General features: G+C 37.9%; 1 protein-coding gene across 3 annotated transcripts in view; it reads right to left on the minus strand.

The window, feature by feature from the left end:
• ESYT2 (extended synaptotagmin 2) overlaps positions 1 to 21,670 on the minus strand; it is an 82,152-nt gene extending 60,482 nt beyond the window's left edge. Inside the window, exon 1 of one of the 3 annotated variants that reach the window (XM_061996175.1) lies at positions 21,140 to 21,670. In XM_061996175.1, the coding sequence (XP_061852159.1) occupies positions 21,140 to 21,493 (354 nt within the window). In that variant the 5' untranslated portion in view covers positions 21,494 to 21,670. The remainder of the gene's footprint in view (positions 1 to 21,139) is intronic. The other 2 variants (XM_061996172.1, XM_061996174.1) reach the window with 2 other exon arrangements.
• Positions 21,671 to 23,565: the final 1,895 nt, after the last annotated feature.

A 23,565-nucleotide genomic window follows, 5' to 3' on the forward strand; every position in this document is an offset into this window, starting at 1 on the left:
TCAGTGCAGTTTAAGATCTTGTAGCTTTTCCTAAGTTAGTGTGTTCACACTCCTTTTCTACTTTCCAGCTGTTAAAGGATTGCAAGTTTTCAGTGATTAGTTTCAACTGGGCCAGGAAGGAATATGATGGCATTAAATTGCAGGAACCTTTTAATTATTTCCCCTTTCCAAATGATTCATGTGTAGAATCTCTGACATAAGACTGATATCCTGATGCAGAAAGAGACATGTTTTTCCACACCTAACTAGACTTTTTCCCTAGAATTTCATGAAGATTTTTGGACTATGTCTAAAACAAGATCTCTGCTTCCCAGGGTGGGGGATTTCCAAGAGGTAACTTCAACAGTGTGGCATAACACATCAAATATGACAAGAAGTGTCCCTAAGAGTCAAAACAAGCAATTTCAATCTAGAAATAGAGCCTTTAGAACTTAATTTTGCTAAATAAAAAGATTCATCTTGCCTTCATCTTTCTCTATAACAAACAAACAAACAAAAAAACCAGTTTTTACAGTTTGATGGCTGGGCTTTTAATTTTTAAAAATATCTTTAATATCAAGTTCTAAAGTTCAAATAAAGGGATTGAAATTTTAAAAAAAGTCATGAAATCACTGGATATACTAGCAATCCAAGGACTAAAACCATCATTATGTTTAGCATGCAGGTCCCCCAAGACCTAGTAAGTCACCTGTATATACATTTTCCTGACACCTGCCTGGCGTCCACTGTCTCACAGACCTGCCAAAAGCACGTCCTTCAACTACACCATTCATTCAGAACCCAAGAATAAAGACCCACTGAAAGACACCAATCTTCAAGTTTACAGGGAGTGGAAGACTCCTAGCAAAAATATTGCCAGACATTCATCATCTATAAATTTAGCTAAATTGTCAGCTGGAACAGAAGTGATGTTTAGCATTTTTTAAGGTGAGGCAACATAAGAACTTAGGTTTACTGTTTTGATTGCTTACTACCCATATTTAAATAGTGCTTTCATCTACACTACTTCCTTATTCAGAAGGCCAGATTTCATTATCAGCTGTTACAACAGAAGGATGCCCTTCTCCAATCTCACCTTCAGTAGACATTCACAATAATAACAAATATATTTTAAATGCTGATGTCTAATTAAAGGCCAAGACAAGTAGAGTTGAAAAAAAACCAAAAACTGAATACTGTAACGCTCTACACAAGCAAAATATCAAACAGGACTTACATGGATTAAAGTCCTGCTGTCACACCAGGCTACAGATGCCTGGTGCAACCAACATTTACGAAGTAAAACATTTAATCAGAGCCCACATTAGCACATCTCCAAATTCCCTCAAGCAATGCTATCATTACTGAAAACAGAGACCCAGTTTTTAAATGTTTAAACTGCTGAAACCATAGCTGTAAGGACTCAGTGAATTTTACCACTTAAAAAATCTTGCACTGTATTCCTTTTTGACGTTACAGACTTTCCCTTTTTATTCACAAAAGAAATTTCATTCCTTCTCCTTTCCCAAATAAAGTTTTAATACTTTGCAATGCAAGCTTTCAGGTTTTAAAAGCTGTATAAAGGCACTTTGAAAATGTGTTTATTTTCAAAAATATGACATCTTTTGTACTTTCCATTCTGTATAACAAATTTCTTTCAGTTCCCTTGAGAATCCAGACATGTTCCCACTCCACTGCACGCCAGAGTGTCTTGCTGTCCTAACAGTCAAAAGAAAAAAAATGTTGCTCTCTGGACTGCTAAGTATTAGCTTTCAAAATAGCTTATGCAACCAGTGTTGCAGCACAACTTTTGAATTGTCTACTGCTATGAAAAGAAGTGCTGGGCTCTGCACCAAGCAGTCAGCCATCCTTGTTACTATCTAAACTAAAAACACTGAAGGTTTCTTCTTTTACTCCACTGACCCACTACCCGCTTTACTAACCCCTGTAGTCTGGAGTTCTGGTTCAGTAAGGTTACTTCACTGGGGAGATTTTATTCCTATTAACACTTCCTAGGTCACAAAATTAATGTCTCTAAGGAAACTACACAGGCATTAGGCAAGGATTATGAAATGGACATTGACTTTCAGGAAAACTACGTGTTCAAGAAGTACTGACCACCATCTGCAAGACTGCCCGTAGTTTTTCTCAAGTAGAATAAACATCCTTTCCTGTCTTTAACTGACTTATCAGCAGCTAATTACTGAAGAGCAAACTGTTCTCCTATGACTCAATGTGTACATTCTGGCATGAAACATCTCTATGTACTGAGATGTTTTTTTTAAAATGTAACCTGTAACTCACAATACATTTGAGACAAATATCATTCATTTATTTTTACTGGTTTAAGGGTGAGCAAAGTGCAAATTTGTTTTTGAAAATACAAAACAACAAAACTGACAACTTGATTTTTTTCTGGTATTGACCTAGAGTACAGCATCATAGCATGCAAATTCCATCTGGCTTAACCTGCATCCTAAGATGTCAAAAAAGTCTGTAGAATATGCTCATGATTTAGCTCTTATATGCTTATTGTTTAGTTCTTAACACTAAAAGAAAATATTCACACTCATGTTTTGACTGAATCTGATTCTTAACACCAGCAAAAGTGTTTAAATTCTACATACTGCATTGCATCCAGTACTATTACACAATCCATTACACCCAGCCATAGTTTATTCTTAGTATTTAAACACTTTAAAAATGTAATTGGAAGTCATTCAAGCTATAACAGACATTTTTTAATTCCGTTATACCACTTCTAGCTGAAATATTAGAAACTTACTATATAAAATAAACAGAGTATAGATGGTATAGAAAGACTGGCTGACAGTTTTATTAAACCTAATGATGTGACTGGCGACACATAACATAGGAAGTTCTGCACTAGGTGAGATCAAAGGTCCATCTAACACAGTAACCAAAAGTGATGTCCAGGGAAAAAGAAAAAACAAGGTAGTGCTATAGAGTTATCCTTCCCTGAATATCCTCTCAGTTTCTGCAAAGGTTGGCTGAAGTCCTTAGCAGTTGTTGCCAGTCTCTTTCACTCCTTCTACCTCACAGAAGCTCAGCCCCATGCAAAATAAAACCCTAAAACCAAAAACAACAACAAAAATCCATTTTACAAATTCTCTTCTATCAGGTAAGTTTACTAAAACTGAGACATTAGATTTTTCAGGCAGCCCTTATCCTCATGTAGGATCATGCTGAAAATACAAGATCAATGGAAACACTTTGACTGCTGAATTCCAATCCTCTTCTATTGCAGGCATCATTATCCTATTTTTGTTTATAAACTCCACCTTAAAACCATGGAGTTACCCACTGCTCCTCAGTATAGACCAGGAAGGGCAGCTCTAGTGTAGTTTAGTAGGCATTGAAACACTCCTCGTTAAACCAAGTTTCTAAACTTAGGGATATGACTTCATATATTTGAGTTACAAGGCGGAACCAAAACCCTGATTGCCTCCCAATTTAATTACATATTATTATTCTCATCCTTGAATATCAGTCATTATTTTGAATCTATGTGTTATCAACAACAAAAATAACCAAAACAAAAAAAACCCACTTCACAGAAATAAGATCTTCAACAAAAGACAGAAAGTAACATTCAACATCAATAAATCTACTTCAATATTACTGGGTGGTGATTTTTATTTAAGTAGAAAAGAAGTTTTCACTGTATACTGAAAGGTTTTACAAGCATGTTTTCAATCTAGGCCCAAAGCTTTTAATTCCTGTATTCATACAAATTGTGGATCTGTTTCAATAGCCTATCTTTCATCTGCAATATCTGTTCTGCGACTGAGCTTAACATCTTTTATCCAAAAAGCTAGTTTAGAAAAAGCATAATAAGTGTACTTCAATCAAGTCTACAGAAGGACACCACTGAAACTGCATCCTTCATGAAAAACACGCATGTTTACGCTACTGAATTGATACATGCAGCATATGTACAGTAGAACATCAAGCAAGTTATAAATCTCCTACAAGATCAATGCTTTCTATCTGCCACACAGTAAACAACAGAAAATACTGTGTGAAGGTCAGAAGCAGCAGGTTTTCATAAGCAAATGCAAAGTTGGGGTTCTTTGATTCTGGAATTAGAGAAATGGGTAAAATCCCCGTCAACCTCCAAACTCCTATGAATTCCATAAGTTCAAAGGAAGAATCCTTCAGCAGGTGGACACAACATACACAATTTTGCCCTGAAATGCGGATACAGTGCCTAAGACAAATATAGCATAAACCAGACTGACAGCCCAGCATTAGGACTTAACATTGACACTGATGAACTGAATTTTCATTAAAAGCATTAAACACCTGGAAAAAAAAATCACACTCACAGAAGCTGTTGCTCTAGACTACACACAGAACACATAGGAGGACAAAGTGTGCTTGCTGTTGTCTCTCTAGAACTGTACAATAATTTTCATCAGAAGGTGCACTCAATACCAAACGACACCATCCACAGCACTATAAGACCTATGATCATCTGTGAACAGATGAATACTGTCTGGTAGGCACCTCTGAGTTTATAACATAATAAAGTCTACACTTAGCAAAAAGGAAGACAAAGGTCCTCAAGTAGAACTGAAGCAAATGAGTAAATGAGTACCAAAGGGTGTTCAGTATATTTACTCCAACAGACTACTACATGTTGCAATATTTTGGTTATAACATGCCTAGATATTTGACAGTCCTGTTAATCCTTTAACTTGTGTATGTAAGCAGGACATGTGGAGTTTAAAATCAATATTTAAGGTGGTGACCAGGTTTCCAGAAGGTGACATCTTTTAAAAGATCAGTAGTAAATTCAAAAATACAAATGACTGATAGAAATAAAAAGCTCAGTCATCAGCTCGCAACACTCCCCTTCACCCTACCAAATATCCCCAGAGATTCCAGTTTTCTGCAGACACAGAAACTCTCTCTCATGTTATGATCGCAAATCACCATGACACAGTCTTTCAAAAACGTTGTCTTACAATGCTTTGCATTGAAACATTTTCCAGTCTCTGCTAAAGAGTTTTTGCATCTTAAAAATCAGGAGAAGAAAGTGATCATAACCTCTAAAAAATATAAATGCTCCTTCTAAGTTGAGCTATTTTTTTAAAACAATACTGGAACCTTATGAATCTGCCTTCCCTGTTGTTTGGGAAGTTTAACATTTAGTCATAAGTCTTGAACAATATTCCATTTTAATTTCCCTGCTTTTAATGTAAATGCACTTATTTTATTAGCATTTGTTTAGAGAAGGGTTGCCGTATTTTTTTAATAAATGTACTCTAGTTTTTGCACAAGCAGTTACAAAACCATTGGAACTGTAAACTATAGAAAAGTACTATTTTCAGTATATACTGAAGATTTTCAATAATACAATTAATTTATCTCCAGGTAGCATGCCCAATCAAGCATTCATAGCTGCTGATTTGAATGACAAAAACTTGTTCCTGTATACACACAGTCATTGCTCATCCTCAGGAAGGGCTTGCATGAAGACATTTCCCCACAACTGAAACTAGTCCTTGTATAAAGGCAGTTACTGTCCTTCAAACAAATTATGGGTAGCAAGAAGCCGACTGATTAAGATTCAGTATTTCCTCGCATGCTGAGAAGGAACATTGCAGCATTAGATCATTAGACCATTGGGTGTTTGATAGACAGGATGGAAAGGTAGTAAGAGTGAAGAAAGAAGAGCTGGATACACTTTTTTCCTTGCATAAATGCAGCAGAGCTGTCACCTATCATATTACTGATTATAACCAATGAAGATAACTTCATGCATTCAGGGATATCCTGACCATTCTTTACCCCAAACTGAACTATGACAAGCAGGCTATGTTCTTCCACTTCTCAATTTAGCAGTAAAGATATCCATCATAAATCAATACTACTTTAACTAATGCCAGCAGTCGTAAGTCACTTTATAAACAAACTGCCTACAATTGAATCATAACACTAAACACATACCATTTCTGCATTTTAATCCACACCTACCATCTCATTTTAGATATCTGCACAGTGTAGAGCTGTGCAGGAATTATCAGATCACGCCCACTAGATCCTGGCTGCAGTTTACAACAACAGGAAGACTCTTTTTACATTTCAGCAACCCTTTTAACCTATATATGTCTTCACAGCAATTTCAAAAGTTTCCAAGTTTTGAAGATTCAAACATTGGTGATTGGTAGGCAATTGCAGTTGCTGGGTTAGTCTCTTAATTTCAAATTTCCTTTTTTTTACATGTCCAAGAATAATCTAGTCACTCTACACCTGCTCTATCATTAATAGGGAGAAATATGGGCCTCCAGATAGATACATGTGGCATATCAAAACATTTCTCCTATGGACAGAGAGAATTCTCTGGAGACGCAGATAGTTTCCTCTGGAAACCAAACACCTCGTGCCTGAACACAAATTGAATATTAATTCTACAAGTGAAAAGAAATTCATGTCAATTATAAGACAATTTCCTGATCTACAAATAATCAACCGTCTGGACAATCAGTTCCTTAAAATGTAGTTTTAAGAAATCTTGCCTATGGCAATGCCAGAATAACTATGCCACTTTATTTGATTGCTCTAAGCGAAATCTTCCTTAGCTTGTGCTTCTCCTGAAGAAGAGGACAATGTCTGTACATATGCAGGGATTAATACATGTAGCCAAGTCACTGTTAGCTCCTAAACTCTCAGCAGATTTTACAACAGATGTTGTGGCACAGTGATAATAATTTTTCAGAAGTTCTACAACAGAATATTTACTATGTGCATTAATTAAAATCTAACAGCTGTGACCCATATTATTCCTCGCTAAATTTAAGCATGTAAAAAGTAGCAGTGAAGTTACAACCTCATTACTCTAGGTTATTACACAGACTAAAGGGCCTTTCTGCAAAAAATTTATCCCTTACCACTGACTAAAGACAGATGGCAGAAAGAGACTTACATCTCTGAAATGAGGTGCCCAAGTTTAGTGGGTTGACTCAATATTTCAATTTGATACAAACAACTTCATTGTGTACACTAATTAGCAATAGATTTTTTTTATGGCTTTTACTGAATCCCAGCTCAGTACAACTATGAGATTTTCACCAGTCTAAGACCTGTATGCAGTGCCTAATTGCACGTAATAGCTTTTTTTTGCAAAAGACATCACTTGAGCTTAGAAGAATGCAGTGATGACAGTTAGAGCAAAATCAACCCCCTTGACTAAAATGCCACAGTTATTTTCAGAGATCTGCATAAACTGCAGTTCATTTGGAACTACATCATCCCAGTTGGGGAAAAAAAGTATTTTTTAAGAATTCAATAAAGGCTTTTCCATGTGTAACTAGCCCCAGAAGAAAGATCTTTTTCTTTTCAATATTGAAGCAAAGCCCTATCATTCTATGATTCCTTTTGCCATACATGATTTGCTGCATCTGATACAGTTCTGACTGTTCAATGTATCTGAAAAATTTTTAGGACATCATATAGTTGGTAAGCTTAATATTCATTTACAACACACTTTTCAAACTAAGTAATTGAAGGCTTTTGTTCTAACTTTTGAAGATTCACTGGCCTATGGAAGTGCCTGCAAACAAAAGTAATTTGTAAACTATGTTGGGAAAAAATTAAAACAGTCTTTGAGATATATATATTTCAATGTCTCATTCTCAATGTTCTCTTCTACCCTCAGGAGCTCATCTAGTTACTTTTTGTTAAAATAGTGAAACCTCAAATACCATGTCATTGACTAATCTGAGCTGCTCTAAATCAGAGGTTTTTTCCATTTCATTTAGTGGAAGATAGCAATCTAAGAGCTTTACTTCTACATTGTATTCTTCACTAGGGTATGAAAGACAGGAATGTTATTTCCATGTGCCTGGCAATGCAAACAATCACGGGAGCAGAAAGCAGAGCTGGAGTTCATCATTCAGATTGTTGGAAGAGGAAACTAGACCAACTAAAAAACCCTAAGACGATTGGAGTTGGCAAAAAGAAAAATCATTTCCCTAAGCACTGAGCAGGAAGAAAGCAAATAACACTGTAAGTTTTAACATGTTACATCTAAACTAGAAGCTTATGTTTTACATGGTAACCAAGAATCAGAACTTTACAGTAAATTCCAAAGTGATTTGTCAGAGCATAAAACTCATTAACTTTAGGAACGCTGATGAACTAATCTCCTCTCTCTGGCAATTAGATACATTACTATTGCTTTTCAATAAATTGAAGCTTTAATGATATTCTACAGTTTTTCAGCTTGCACTCTAAAGACACAGATGTGAATCAATGTTATTACAGTCAAGGACAAATGCTTTAAAGCAACTTTAAGTAAAAGCTACAATCACTTCAAACCCTGTAGCAGAGTTTCACTTCAAGCACAACTGTTGCCACTTCTTACTCTAACGAGTTTTACAAAATATCTGCCAAGTTTTCTACAGATCCCAAAGACAAAACTCCCTAGAAGTGAAGATTAAAGTTTGGATGTCCTCAGTCTGAAGTAACATAGACTATGTCCCAGTAACCCATATTTCCCAAATAAATCTTTTAACATCTTCAAAAATTGTCCATTAGGTCCTAATGGTCCTGTAACCCCCAATTAAAATTGCCTACTACTCCTGTATAATATGAACAACAACAGAGGTAGAAGCAGTACCAAATAAACAAACAAAAACAAAACAAAAACACAAAAAAATTCCCACAATTTTTTTTAAAAGAAGGAAAAATATCTAAATTCCAGGTACATACACTTGTACTTCTATTGAAAGCTCTGTCAGAAGTACTGTTATGGAGTTACTAACACCACAGGCTTCCTTTATAGCTGTGCAAAAAACCAAAAAATTCAATATAAACGAAGTAGGTACTCCAACAGTAACACGTGCTGGAAGCAAATCCTGACTTTCAAAGGAACACTTTTGTAGTTCCTCATCTCTCACATACTAAAATTAAAGTTTGCATTCTTATATGAGAATGCAAATATGATTTGTAAAAAAGGGAATTTCCAAATCAAATCCATTTTCAGGCTGTTGGTATGGCTGTGTGTGTAATGGCTTCCTCTAATGAACCAAAAAGGGGAAAAAACATCCCAAATTCATTGGCAGACTTTTTTTGGCAAATCAAAGTAACAAAGTGTACAGATTTGTAACAGTTTTGTTCTTCACTTTAGAGAACTCAAGAAAGACAGGACACATAATGGACTATGGAATCCTAGAACAGTTTGAGTTGGAAGGGACCTTAAAAAACATCTAATTCCAAATCCACCTTCCACTACAGCAGGTTGCTCAAGGCTCCATCGAACCTGGCCTTGAACACCTTCAGGGATGAGGCAGCCACAGCCTCTCTGCGCAACTTGTGCCAGTGCCTCACAACCCTCACAGGGAAGAACTTGTTCCTACTATCTAATCCAAACCCACTCTCCTTCAGTCTCCTTGTCCTATCACTCCATATCCTTGGAAAAGATCCCCCTCCAACTTTCCTGTCAGCCCCTTTAGATATTTGAAGGCTGCTAGGTCTCCCCTAAGACTTCTCTCCTCATGCCTAAACAAACCTATCTCTCTCAGCTTGTCTTCACAGAAGATGTGCTCCAGTCCTTTGATCATCTTCACAGCTCTCCTTTGGACTCACTCCAACAATTGTAAAATTTTCAAAATAAAAAGAAATGGAGAAAAATATTTGCTGGCAAATGTTCTCATCCACCTTATGTTAAGACTTGAAAGCAACACAGCACATATTACATGCAAGTTTTTGAAAAGCTTTGTATGTAGAAAATTAGTAGAAAATTAATTTGCATTATAAAGACATTTGGGAACAAGACAGAAACAAGAAAACTGATTTTATCAAAGGAACATGGATAGTTTAGGCACATTCACATCAACACAGTACTTATACCTAAACACATCCTAAAACAAAAAAAACAGAACAAAACCAAAAAAAACCCACTTCCAAAACCTCAAATATTTGCTCTAAAATATAAACAAAGAAGACTACCATCAACAAATACAGAACTAGAAATTACTATAATTTAGCTAATATATCAATCACTAGGTAATATTCTTACAACACTTAGAATTCAAAAGACTTAACACTAGGATCTTTTGTTCTCTCCATGAACCACTCACTCTCTTATCATTTCCTGGCTTCTATTTGACATTTAACTGGCAGAGGGTGGGTGGGTGGAAAAGTATTCTTTTTCTAGCTCAAGTATTTTAGGAGAAAGCCATTGGGTGAGGAACACAGCATTTAAACATAGAAATTTAGTCTGCATCATGAAATTGATTACTAGGCTAAGACAACTTCCTAGCCACACATACAACAGAATTTAGCATTCTCAATCAACAATTAATAAACTGAATCAGTAGACTGGGGGAGGAGGGAAGAGATTTGCACCAACAGAAATTACAATTTTTCAACATGTTGGAACAGCAAGCTTACTGTATTAGGAAACATTAACAGGAAAAGACATTTCCTCATCTGAAGTATCATACATTTATTATATTGACAGTCTGCTTGAAGCATCCAGACAGATCAAACTTACCAATTACTGGTAAGTCCTGAGAGGTTGCTCTATAAATCTGCACAAAAATTCAACAGCTCAGAGCATATTTTGTGATGCTCTTCCCTGCAGAAGAATGCCACAAGAGTGGTATATATACTATGTGAAGAAGGGCATCTGACAAAACACAAGTGCATTATTTTATGTCAAGCTCTGCAGACATGAAATACACATAAAGTAGCAGTATTTGCTAAACTATTAAGAGTACTAGCCAAAAAAAAAAAAGAAAATTGATGACTGTCTTTTGAGATGTGTTTTGTGGGAGGCTGGGAGACTTTAAGTCATTCAGATGCCTGCCAGCTAAATAACTAGTATTAAAATTCTGTGCATCAAATTGTTAAAACAGAATTTTTCAAATGGAACTCTTGTTATACAAATAACCTTTAGAAGATGAGCATTCCCATACAATGAGTCATTGCACAAAGTTTTGCTTGCTGCACCCTGATGTGACTAAAAAATTCTAGTTAGGAGTTGAAAATTTGAAATGGCTAATGGTTTTCAGCTGAAGCTGTCTAGAATTATGTACCATGAAGTTGTTACTAGAAATATGCCGCTAGTTTTACTTGTCTGAAAATAACTGTCATATGACAGGCAAGCATTACATTGTCATTTGGCTGTCCTTATCATATAGCAGCATGGGTCAAGTTTACATTAGTTCAGCTGCAAGTATTTTCACCTAAGAGATTTGTATTTGTGATGTAAATTGCATACCTTTCTGCATCCATTTTAATGGAGTCTTTAAATGAGAGAGTTTAGTACAGACTCTAGCACTCTTGTTTTCATAAACTTTTTTTGCATTCTTTCAGTTAGATCCTGGATCACACAAATTATCCAATCCAGATGAAATAGTTTCCTTTGTGAAGATTTCAAAAGATGTAACACTGAATACAAAATCAAATGTATAGAAAATACATTGTCTTATAAACCATCACTGTCTGCCTTAAAAGGAAGGTGAGAGGAAAGCGGGTGAACCTCGAGATATACAGTGTCTTCCTGTTGAATTTGTAAGTAACCACAAGGTATGTTGAAGCATGGGGGTAGCTATAACGCCTGAATTGTTCCAGTTTCAATTAATCATGGAGTGTTGTGATCTGCTCTTAAAGTTTGTGTGTGTTCATTATAAAAATAGCTTACTGAAAAAAAAAAATTACTTGTGGGCAAGAACATGTTGCAGGGGAGAATTCAAATGGAATTTATTAGACTAAGAGGCTCATAGGTTGCTTTATATTTAAGCATTATTCCTTCTTTGTAATACACGGTTCTTTATGAGTATTTCAGGTCTGCATAGCTTGACATAAAATAATGTACTTGTGTTTTCTCAGATGCCCTTCTTCACATCGTATATTCTTTAGACTGTTAACTTAATGAGCTTTGAAACACAACAGTAAGTCTACAACTTTATATCCAAAGACTTGACAAGAAGTCTAGTGACATTCTTCTGCAGGGAAGAGCATCACATGATATGCTATGAGCTGTTGAGTTATTGTGCAGATTTATAGACCAATCTCTCAGGACTTGTGGATAATTAGCAAGTTTGATCAATCCATGTGCTTCAAGCAGACTGTTAATGTAATGAGTGTATGATACTTGAAATGGGGAAATGTCTTTTCTTATTAACATTTCCTAGTACATTTCCTAGTAGCTTGCTGGTCCAAAATGCTGAAAAATTGTAATTTGTGTTCATGTAAATATCTTCCCTTCTCCCCCAGTCTATTGATTCTTTTTCTGTAGAGATGTAGAAAAAATTCTTACCATTTGTAATCCAGAATTGGAGAGTGAAAGCTAATTTTAACAATAGCTAAAAACAAAACTGAAACTAATTCGATCGGAAGGAACCTCTGGTACTCATCTGAACCAACCATGCACTGAAAACAATGTCAACTTTTAAGTTTGATCAAGGTACTAAGAGCTTATTGTTTGATGATTAAGTATGTTAAAAGATATGTTGAAATATTCGAAAAGAACTTAGAATTCAACTCGGCCTTACAAGCTGTTAAAGTTCAAGCTTCACTTTCCTGCAAAGACACCTCAGCAGTGTTATTTGACACTTCTTTCTAAGAAGGTGCTCTTCATGCAGGCTATAGTTCTATTTCACTTTAAACCAAACCACAGGCTCCCACAACTTCCTTTTTGCAGGCACTAGCACTCGTGTTGTTGCACAGTCAACTATCTAAAGGAACTGATCCAACTGAACACTAAACCTGCCAAAAAAACTACAATTAGTTGGCCAAGCAAATTATAATGCTGGCACAAGAAGGTAGTGGGAAAATACTAAGATGCAGAAACTCTTTTTGTCAGGAGTGCATAGTTACTTTGTTTTGAAACTGTAGAATCATTTTCTTTAACTATTAAACTCCCCGATTCTCTTTGCAATAAGTGTAATTTAATGTAATTCAATTTGTAGACAAAAGTCTACAAATAAAATCTAGGTAAGCCATTTATATATATTCTCCTGAATAAGGAACTGTTAGCAGGAAAAAAGCTGTAAAAGTCTCACTGCTCCTCTAACTTTTAACAGTATCATGGGAAGCACCAAAACAAAGCAAAAGGGGATTGCATTGATTAAAAAGCGAAGAAAACAAGTGCATCAGTCTAACAAAGACTGCTGCATAAATTTGGTAGAAGCTATTGCTAATAAAATCTCGAAGTAGGTGGCAGATGAGGATCAGATGACTCTGCAAGAATGCAGAGGAGCACCTCTTTTTCACTCCCAGGCATCGTATCAACACGATTCAAGAGGATGTGGGACACATCTCTTCACCTTAAACTTGACATAAAGACAGAGACTCAAGAGACATACAGGACTATGTTAAGGACCAAGAGACCAAAACAAGTATTCTGAGAAGCTGAGGTAAATGGAATGGATTTAGGAAAACCAGCGTACCTGTTAAAGACACTGCCCGAAGTCAGGAAAGAATTGAGGATACTTGAACCTCACTTTTGTAATGAATTATCCTTATAAAACAACTTTAATGGACCAAAGGAAACAGTCTCAAGTTGTGCCAGATTAAGTTTACATTAGGTATCACACTGACAGGGTTATCAAGCATTGATCAGGCTGCCCAGGGAAGCAGTTGAGTCACCATCCCTGGGAATATTTAAAAGATATGTAGATGTGGCACTTAAGGATATGGTTTATTCGTGGAGTGGTAATGCTGGGTTAATGGGACAATCTTAAAGGTCTTTTCCAACCTAAATGATTCTGCAATCTCGACTAATTCTAGTTAGAGGACAGGAAACCTACTGTCGCTGTCAATTATTCCATTCCCCATATAATACTTTCTTTCTCAAATTTACTCTCCTCATTCAGTTGAAACAAATCTTACCCAGAAATATCTAAGCGCTATATGACCCAAAAGTTACACAAATTATATAATGCCAGACCTGCCTAAATAGTTTCATAATTTACTTAATTCAAACAGTTGTTTGAAATAAAAACATTCAACAGTCTTCTTATCAAAACACTGTTTCCCGAAGTTCTTATTCACACCCAATTTTGTGTTGATTAGGCTGTCTCTATATATCCTTTATTTTCACTAAGTGATTACAAACATCAGATAAAGACAAGGATTTCATTTTCTTCTTTGAAGTGGTGCAGCATTTCCCCAGCGTATGCAAAAGCAGATCTACATATATTAGATTTGAAATTCTGTTGGCCTATCAAGCTTGGTACATAAAACTCCATAGCTGGCCCCTGCTAGACCACGAAAAGCTCCAATGCTGCTGGTGGGGTGTCCGTTATAAACTTTCTTAGGAAAGGGCAGTGTCAGATGCAATGTTTTTATTCAACAATAAGGAAAAACAATGAGAAAGATGAGATTTCACAGGTCAAAAAACTTGGTATTTAAAGTGCCACTGTCTCATACAAAATCTCTTACCTCTGTAATCCTTCCAGAAGAATCATACTTTTATTGATTCCCTTGTAGATACACATTCAAACACACCAAATCAATGGTACAGGCTAATTTGGTAATCATTAACTGCAGCTTTCACAGTCTGATACACTAATATAGGGCTCTGACAAATTGATTTCAGATACTACAGAGGATATTTGAAAATTAGCATTCTTTTAAAACTTCATATTTTAAAATAAGTTTTAAAAAAGCTTCCATAAACCCACATATCAGATTCAGTACAGGCACATAGTCAGCACCAAATTGTTGCAAAGCTCAAAAGAAGTTATGTTAAAGGCAATTTCAGCAATTAGAGAACATTTTCAGTGCTATAATTAGTGATGTTTTGATAAATGGGAGATAAATAGCAATATAAATAAAACTATTTAAGTCAAAGATTTTTATCTTAACAGAAACAATACCCTGCTTCTTACTTCATTTTAATATCAAGAACAGGACACCAAAGAATTGTTTTGAATACTTAGAATTTCTAGCACAGGCTTTCATTACTAAAAACTACAATGAAAATGTTTTGACAATAACCCTGATTCATCTTCCTATTTCCCAGCAGGCTGTCATGCACAAAAAAAACCCTAAAAATACCCTGTATCTTAGAATGCATAGCCAAACACACTCTGTGATGTGCCAAGAATCTCAAAAAGCAGTAGTAATTGTGAAAGAGAAGAATCTTGTAGAAGAGACAGAAAAGGTTGACTGCTGCTCTAGACTGTTTTTTTTTTTTTTCCCTAAAACCTCAGTCTTTACTGACAAGATCTTTGTGGCTCCCATGTTTTCAAATACAGCTAAAGCCAGGCCAGCCCTTATAAAAGCAAAACTAAGTAGGCATGGAAACAAGTAGGCAGCAGATTAAACTGCAAATAAGAAAACCTATAAAGACTTGTACACATCTTCCTTAGTTACTCAAACAGTACATTTAACGAACATTAGCAGTAGTCCAAACAGTCAGTAATAATTGTTACATAATAACAATTTGTTATATGAAAAGAAAATGTATTATATATACATATTTAGAAGGCCTAAAACTGTTTTTAGGTGCCATAGAAATATACTAATACTTTCAGATTCATATATTTCTTTAATAGTTTAGTAGTTTTTCTTTAGTAGTTTCTTTAACAGTTTAGTAATTGATATTATGTTCCTAAATATCAGTTTATAACGTGGCTTTCTACCAAAAACATTCAGAAAAAGGATCTTTACATACGAATAATAGTGATAGTTACTACACTACCACATAAGAGATTGTGCTATGTGAAAGACATTATCTCACCATAATTTTAACAGACTGAATTTGAAAACTTTAAGAAACAGGAAGATACGATAAATTATGAAACACAAACATCTTTTCTTTTTCTCTGGTTCTCCACTCATAAAAGCATTATTTACATGTCTCTTAACTATAGGGTACTCTCAGAAATGCACCCAGGTTACCTTAACTGATGAATTAAAACTCAATCAAATTAAATTTCTTTAAAAACATAATCCCTCCCCCCAACACAATAACAATTAAAAAATTACAATCCAACATACAGACAGTATGAGGCATCTAGAACAGAAGACAGTTTTGAAACAATGCAATCAGGCTAGAGGAGGATGTGGACTTCAGTTGCTAAGTACTCAAAAGTTATCATCCTGCTCTTACTCAATGCTCCTTCATAGTTTCCAGCTGCAGGCTGGCAACTTAAGAGCATATGGCCATCTACAGTACTAACCATATAAACTAATGAGATCCAGCTTAGCATTAAGTAGATGTACATGGAACTAATTTTCCTTTTAAGTCACTCTTTAGTAAATTTAATGTAAAATGCTCAACTAACATTTGGAGAAAGCATCACAAGACTGTGTCACACTGCCTCAGCATCTTCAATATTTTAGTATGTTTTATGAAAAAAAAAAACACCACCTGCAATTCTCACAGCTACAGTAGTAACTTCTAATTATACCTTTGGTTAATGCTGCTAAGAGAAGGATCTCTTGTTCTATGAACAAGCAGAACTCTGCAACATCATGCATATCACATTTACTGAGTACCTACTTAGCATCCATTGGCAGGGACTCTTTGTGAAGATTCCCATCTTGAACTATCAATCTATGATCCAGTTAGTAAGTTTGGTACTACATCATTAAGAAATCTCCACATCAAATGCACATAAGCATAAACCACTCAACCTTCTCGAAGATGTCCCTCAGTAGACTATGGCCCTGCAGTTAGAGCTACTTGATCATTTTTATTTCACAAACATGGTGTCTCCCTTCCCAGTATCAGTAAAAAACAGTCTTCAACTATATAACTGGAGTATTTGACAAAAAGCTCATGGAAGGGCTTCAGGGTGAAGAGTGGGGGAATTATGTATGCATATTTTATTCTAACATATGAGACTAAATAATCATTTCACACTTCAGATTTAATAAGATTTAACATTTCAGATATAATGTTTCCTTTTTCAGACACACATTCTAAAGTCTGTGTTTACTCAGAATGGTGCATCATCCCTTAAATACTAGCAGTTTGTTCAGCATTAAATATAGCATTCAACTAAGAAATATGCAACTACTCCTGAAATCATGCTTTAATGAACATCATAATTGCAAAAATGCTCAACAAAACATGAACTGGTAACTACTTTATTGATTACTGTATCTGTATATCAGCAGCTAGTAAAAAGGATACATGCTGACGTTATCTCCTCCTTGTAGGTGCAGCAGTGGAATCGCAGTTCAATGCCAATTCACAAGACACAGTTTGCAAGAATTTCATCGCTTCCCAAGAGAAAAAAAAGATCTACTAGATTTCTTTATAATAGGATTGTAAGTCTGTTTAGTTAGAGGTGACTAGACATCTCTTTAGATGTGGGCAGATTTTTCTTTTTACCTTAAGTAGCTGAGAAAACTTAACAACAAAAAACCCACAACCCTAAAAGTCACTACAGCAGGAACTCAAGTGAGTCTGTAGGACCCAAAATGTCCTACAGTAGACAGGTAATTAATGTTTTAATATGGCGTTTTACTACAGTGATGCACATTTCTTCAGATTTTGTATAATACATGGTCAGGGATAGAAAGAAAAATTGTCTACATCTCTTTCCAGACCAGAATCAATTATTTAAAAATACTAAGATTTGTGCCTATTTTGGTCTCTTATTGATTGCTGACAGTCTGCAAACAGATACAGCTCTGGGTACCAGGACAAATGTACAATTATTTGGGGTGGGGGGGAAGAATCTGCATGGGTTTTTATTGCTACATTGAAGAAAACAGGAGTCAAAGTTTCATTTATTCAAAAATTGCTGAAAGCGGTACATTGGCATGTTATAAAAGTCACATTAAGCAACCAAAAACTCTATAGTGACAAAATTAGATTCACATTTTCAGTTTCTCTGAGAAAGAACAATATAAGTTTCTTATACCGCTTAGATTATGCAAACCCATTAGTGTTTCAAAAATGAAAGGCAACATGATACCTGCCTTTTAAAAGCTGAGAGTCTTGATTTCTCTTCTTCTATCCTCTAAGCAGCTTTCCTTATATATGTTTGCATCTTAATTATATTCATTCCAGTATAAAATGTATCTAGTGCATTAAATTGTTGCTAAGAAAGAAGAAATGTCAACTTTAAATAAAGATCATTCTGATCCCCAACCCTTTCTCATTGTAGATTCTGCTGCCTAGTTTTAAATGACTTGGAAAAGCACCCACCCCTGCTCCCTCCCACCCCATACAATCAGTGACATCTTCCAAACACGCAGCAGAGCTATAACTACATGTTAGCAAGTCTATGAGTACAGATCTTATTATTCTAAGACATTAAAATAAATATTTTTTAGCACATACATATTTCTTTTAAATAATTCAGTGTTGACATTTTAAATAACATAACTTGCATTCACGTTGAATTAATCCATTTCATATGCACAGTACAGAGTATGCCTATTGTATAACCATACATGTATGGAAGAAGTAACTCTAATTTAGGAAAATAATAATTAACATTATGAACTCTAGTGTGATGGCACAACAGTATCACTTTCAAACCCTAACTGAGCATATTGCCAGCAGAAAAATTTCATGAAATAACCACTTTCTTAAAAATAAGTAACTTGATGCAGAATTACTGAATACTTTACATGACTTGCTAAAGCAGCAAGGTTGTAGAGGGGGAAGGAAACCGCACCTTACATACACAGTGAAAGTTCCTTCCAATCAAAGAGCCCAGAAAGACACAACATGTCAAATAAACGTTTGAGATGTTACATAATTTTAGTTGAAAAATGGCTTATCATATCTCAGTTTCAGTCCCAGAAGAGTAAAAAGTTTCCTTTGTTTAAAACAGCACTATTCACTCAAATAATTTAAAGTTTATTTTCCTGACCAGAAACCAAGGAAATATACTCTAGTTTGGAGTTCCAATTGAGATGAATAAACTAAATAGCTATTAAAGAGATGTCAGACACCATTTACCATCCAGTAGCTTTTACTTGAAATACGATTGAAATCCGTGAGTCTCCAAGACAACATACATAAAACAGGAGGAAAAAGAATAGTAGTTTTCCAAGACACATTACAGAGACAGCAAAAAGACTCGTATAAAGCTTAATGATTATGACAAAGACATTGAAGATCACTTTTTATTTAAGTGGGCCTTCAGTTGCCAGAAGACTTATGGAAGCTCCATTTATCTGGAAGTATGATGTTTCCAGAATATAGTGTATATGTCAGCAGAAAAAAAAAAAAAAAAGAACACACACCTTTAAAATTTAAGCATATGATTAAAGGAAAAATAACACAAAACAAGTCCCCTCCCTAAAAGAAAACCATATGAAAAACAACTAAACCCCCCTAAGAACCCCAAACCCAACAGTGACTTCAATACCTCTGCCAAGTGGTTTATCAGATCACACTGTTGGGGAAGCACTGCATATTGACCTGTTGCCTTCTCTTAATACCATCAGATATGCAAGCGTTTGAAGCCAGTAGTCACTTTTTATGAGTTTTCACCTCTGACGTCAATCAAGAAGCCTCTTTCTAAATCTTTAGTTATTTAGACAACTCCACACACAAACTAATTACTATTTTACCAAAGGTAACCAACTGTGAGTTACAATAAAATTTATACACAGCACTAAGCCCAAGTATCTACTGCTTAGTTACCAGTAGATAGTTACTATATACAATCCTTCACAACAAACCTAGCTTCTATTAATTCTTTTTAAATGCATCAAATCAGAACACTTCCATTATATTGCTGCAGGATTACAAAAAAAAAAAAAACCCACAACTCAGAGCTAACATAAGACCTATCAACCACATAATTTAAGACTCGCATTTCAGCTTCAAGCAGTAACACCACTTCATCTGAAATACTGTCCTCAATTTTACCATGATATTCTGCCAGAATTTGGGTAACAGACAGCAAGAGACAGAAGTAAAAAACTCTCCAATTTCACAACTACAGACTATATTCTCTCCAGATGTCTGGAACTCCTATAACTTTTTTAGTAGAGCTAGGACAGGTCACCTCAGGTATAGCAATTTCTTCACACAAAAACAGCTACTTGGATACTTGCCATTGCAACACTGCTTGATGCACAGTCACTGCAAAGAGTACTTAGCTTAAATTCCGATGGCTATGTCCTGAGGAGCAGAGAGTAGGTAACAAAAATATCACACAGAAAGATTTATCAGAAATCCTTCAGACTTCAGGTATGAAGACTAAGACAGCAGCAAGCTCTGTACAGCAGATGACTGTGGCAGTCCAGGACATACACAGGCCTGGATGAGCACCGACACTGTCAACTGGCTGGCTGGCTGGCATATTTAAAAATCATTATCTTTCAAAGTTAAAATTATAAATAAAAAGTATTCAACTTTGAAGCTGAGTTGCAGCTAAAAAAAAATAATGAGAGTTCTAAAGACATATTAAAAAACCTGAAAGTTTCAAAGACTCCACTTTTGAAGAAATCCTTTAAAATCAACCACAACAACGCAATTAAAAGGCCACCACTGCCCCTTTACCTTAGTTCTCACATCACAACCCCGAAACCAGCTATAAACACCACCCTGGATTTATGTCCTTCCCTATTAAGTAATGTTTTACGGAAAATCATAAAACAATTAAGATACCAATTCGTATGCCTCTAATCTCAACTTTTTCAGCGTGAGTCGTAAGACTATATCGCTACATCCAAGACGTGTGCGTCACTGGCATCTCAGAGGGGGAAAAAAAAAAACCCGAACCCTGAGGTAAAGTTTATTTCTGCGAGGGAAAGCCCTGTCGTGACAGGTTCGGTACTGCACGGCAGCGCCGCGGGGCTGTCACCGCACGGCAGCCGCCTCAGCTGCCGCGGGAGCTAACGGGCCAGGTGGCCGAGGCGACAGGCCACCCCAGCGCAGGGAAGGTCCCCGTCTGCCCTCGACCGGCAACGCCGCTCCCGCCGCTGGACGCCGAGTCTCCAGAGAGGTCGGCAAACCGGGACAAGCAGCCACGGGGCGCGGGACGTGCCACCTCCTCACCCCCGCCCTCCCGCCAGGCTCTGGGGCTCTGGCCTGCAGCGAGCCTCTTCCCCGGCAGCCTGGGGAGGAGGGGGCCGCCCCGGGGGAGGGCGTCACGTAGCTCCCGGGGAAGCGACCGGCCGCAGCCCGCGCGGCGGCCGGGCTGCCCGCCGGGCGCGAGTGCTTCCTCGGAAGCGCCAAAGGGTGTTGGCCACTCACCCACGCAGGCAGATCTGCGGAGGAGACGCTGAGCCGCACCGCCTCCTCCTCGTCCTCCAGGAATGCGAGCGCCCGGCCCAGGCGGGAGGTTTTGCCGCCGCGGTGCCTGCGGATCCAGAAGAGCCCGCACAGGGCGATGAGAACCCAGCTGAAGCTCAGCCCCAGGTAGCCCAGCACATAGACGGGGAAGATCAGCACGAAGCTCCTCGCAAACTGCGACACCAAACCCGTCACGTCCACGCTCAGCAGCGGCGGCGGCTCCGGCGCCGAGTCCCCGGCAGCCGCCTTCTCCGTGGCGGCGGGATCCGTGGCAGACCCCGCGCCGGGGGTCTGCTTAGCCGCGGCCCCGCTCATGCTATCGCAGCGGCGGTTCCTAGTAGTGCCGCAGCTCCTCCCGCTGTCGCTGCCTCTGCTCCTCCTCCTCGGGCGCTGGCTGCGAGCGGGCAGGGGGGCAGGGCGGCGGCGCGCCTCGCATCCTGCGCCCGGCCCCGCTCACCGCACCGACACCAACCGCCGCCTGCTTCCGGGTACGGGGCGGCCCGGCCCAAGCGGCCGACGCCGCGGGGAGGGTTGTGCAGCGCTGGGGGGGGGGGTCTGTGGCACCGCGAGGTGGCGCCTGGGCCCTCGCCAGCGCTCTTGGCTCCTGGCGCACTCTGCGAACGGCCTCAGCCCCGCAGCGTCCCGCCGCCCTTACTCTCCTTCAGCCTTCCCCTTCAGGCCTGTCCTAGGAGATGCGGGTTCTCCCTGCACGACAGGAGCTGGGCCAGGAGATTGTCGCCACATCTGCCTGAGCGCATCGCCCTGCCGCTGGGACGTCTGTGACCTCGGAACCCCACGCCCAGCTCGTCTTAGGGGCATCAGCCCAGTTGCCTGTCCAAAACCCCCACTGGCCATCGCAGCTTGGCTTCGCAGGAACCGCGGGAAGAAGGTGTACGACTCTGGGGGTCGCAGCACGGAAACAGGGTCTTGCTGGGTGGCACAAAGCAGAACTTGCTTGCCCAGGCCAATGTGCCAGCACATGGTTCCCCATCAGCAAACTCTTCAGTAACAAGTTTCATCTTTTAGTTTGTTCTCTATGGAGAGATAGTATTAATATGAGCCAGCTGACTCAGAGAAACCAGAGGCCATTCACACCACTCCTTGGGTACAACAGGTGTTTTCTGAAGCTTTACTCGTCATCCACAAATGAAGTTGGCTTCTCTGACAGCTTATGAACACACAGGAGTACCGAGGGTGGCATCCATGACCTCAGGATTACACTGACGTGGCACTAAAAAAGCTGATTTCCAACAGATTTGTGTCCTGTGTCCCTTTAACATATTAACACCTGGTTCCTACATCATTGTTCCCAACATTCCTTTATCTTTTCAATAACTTTAATGTAACCACTAGTTGTGTAAGGGGCAGCTGTTACTTGTCCTTAGCTGTGTCGACACTTTCTGGTACACACTTGCTGATTAAACTCAGCCTTTACCAGATTTTTTCCTTTTTGCTTTAAATAGTAAACTTTTCACTTAGGGCAGATGAAGGTAATTTCTCTTCTTGTCATCTGCCAGTCTTCACAAAAATCATAGAACTTTATGAGACTAGTATTTTCAGGCAGGGAAAAATGGAGAGTAATTTAGCCAGTAAGCTGAAAAGTTATGAAAACAAATACAAATGGACACATAAGAAAACTGTATAAGCTTCATTTCCTTAGGCGAAAGCAACCTCATCTCAATTATCCAGAGAAACAGCAGGTCAGAAAGGCAACGGTACAAAAGGAGAAGTTGTTTGCACAGTGCTGCACAGCAGAATTGGAAAAAGAATCCATAACCTGACAACTGAATGTGCCGTTTTATCATCTTTCCAAATTCCCTCCATGCCTGCAATCAGTCACACAGGATCATTCTAAGTAAATCCAATTTCTGGGTGTAGATTGACATTGCTCTGCCTTACTCATGCCTTACTATTGGCAGTGTGTGTTCTCCAGCTTTCTAACTAGGTTAGTCAGGATGAAAATTCAGAAAGACTAAATTATACAAAAAAGGAGTAATGATTTACAAATGCATGTTAATCCAGGCTTTGCAATGACAATTTACTTTGGCTTTTTACTTCTAGAGAATTCAAAACACCTCAGACTGAAACAGTGAGAGGACTGAAAAGCAGCTTAAGACCCCATAAAAGCTTAACCTGGGGTTATCAGCTATGACTGTGTCCCCTTTGGATCCCAATAATATGAAAACACAGTAAATGTGGGTGATTTTTTGCATTTATTGTATTCCTATTCTAATTACTTACTTTGCTTATATAAAGGAGGGAGGAGTTCACAAGCAAGTCTAAGTTTCAGTAACATCCAGTACTGAGCAGAGCATATAGTGTGGTGGCTTGTTCCATTACAATCAATGCTATTAATATTTTTCTCTTTTTTTTTCAGCCTTTTGTTC

The sequence above is a fragment of the Colius striatus genome, chromosome 5 (assembly GCF_028858725.1).
Source record: "Colius striatus isolate bColStr4 chromosome 5, bColStr4.1.hap1, whole genome shotgun sequence".
In the NCBI taxonomy this organism is placed as follows: Eukaryota; Metazoa; Chordata; class Aves; order Coliiformes; family Coliidae; genus Colius; species Colius striatus.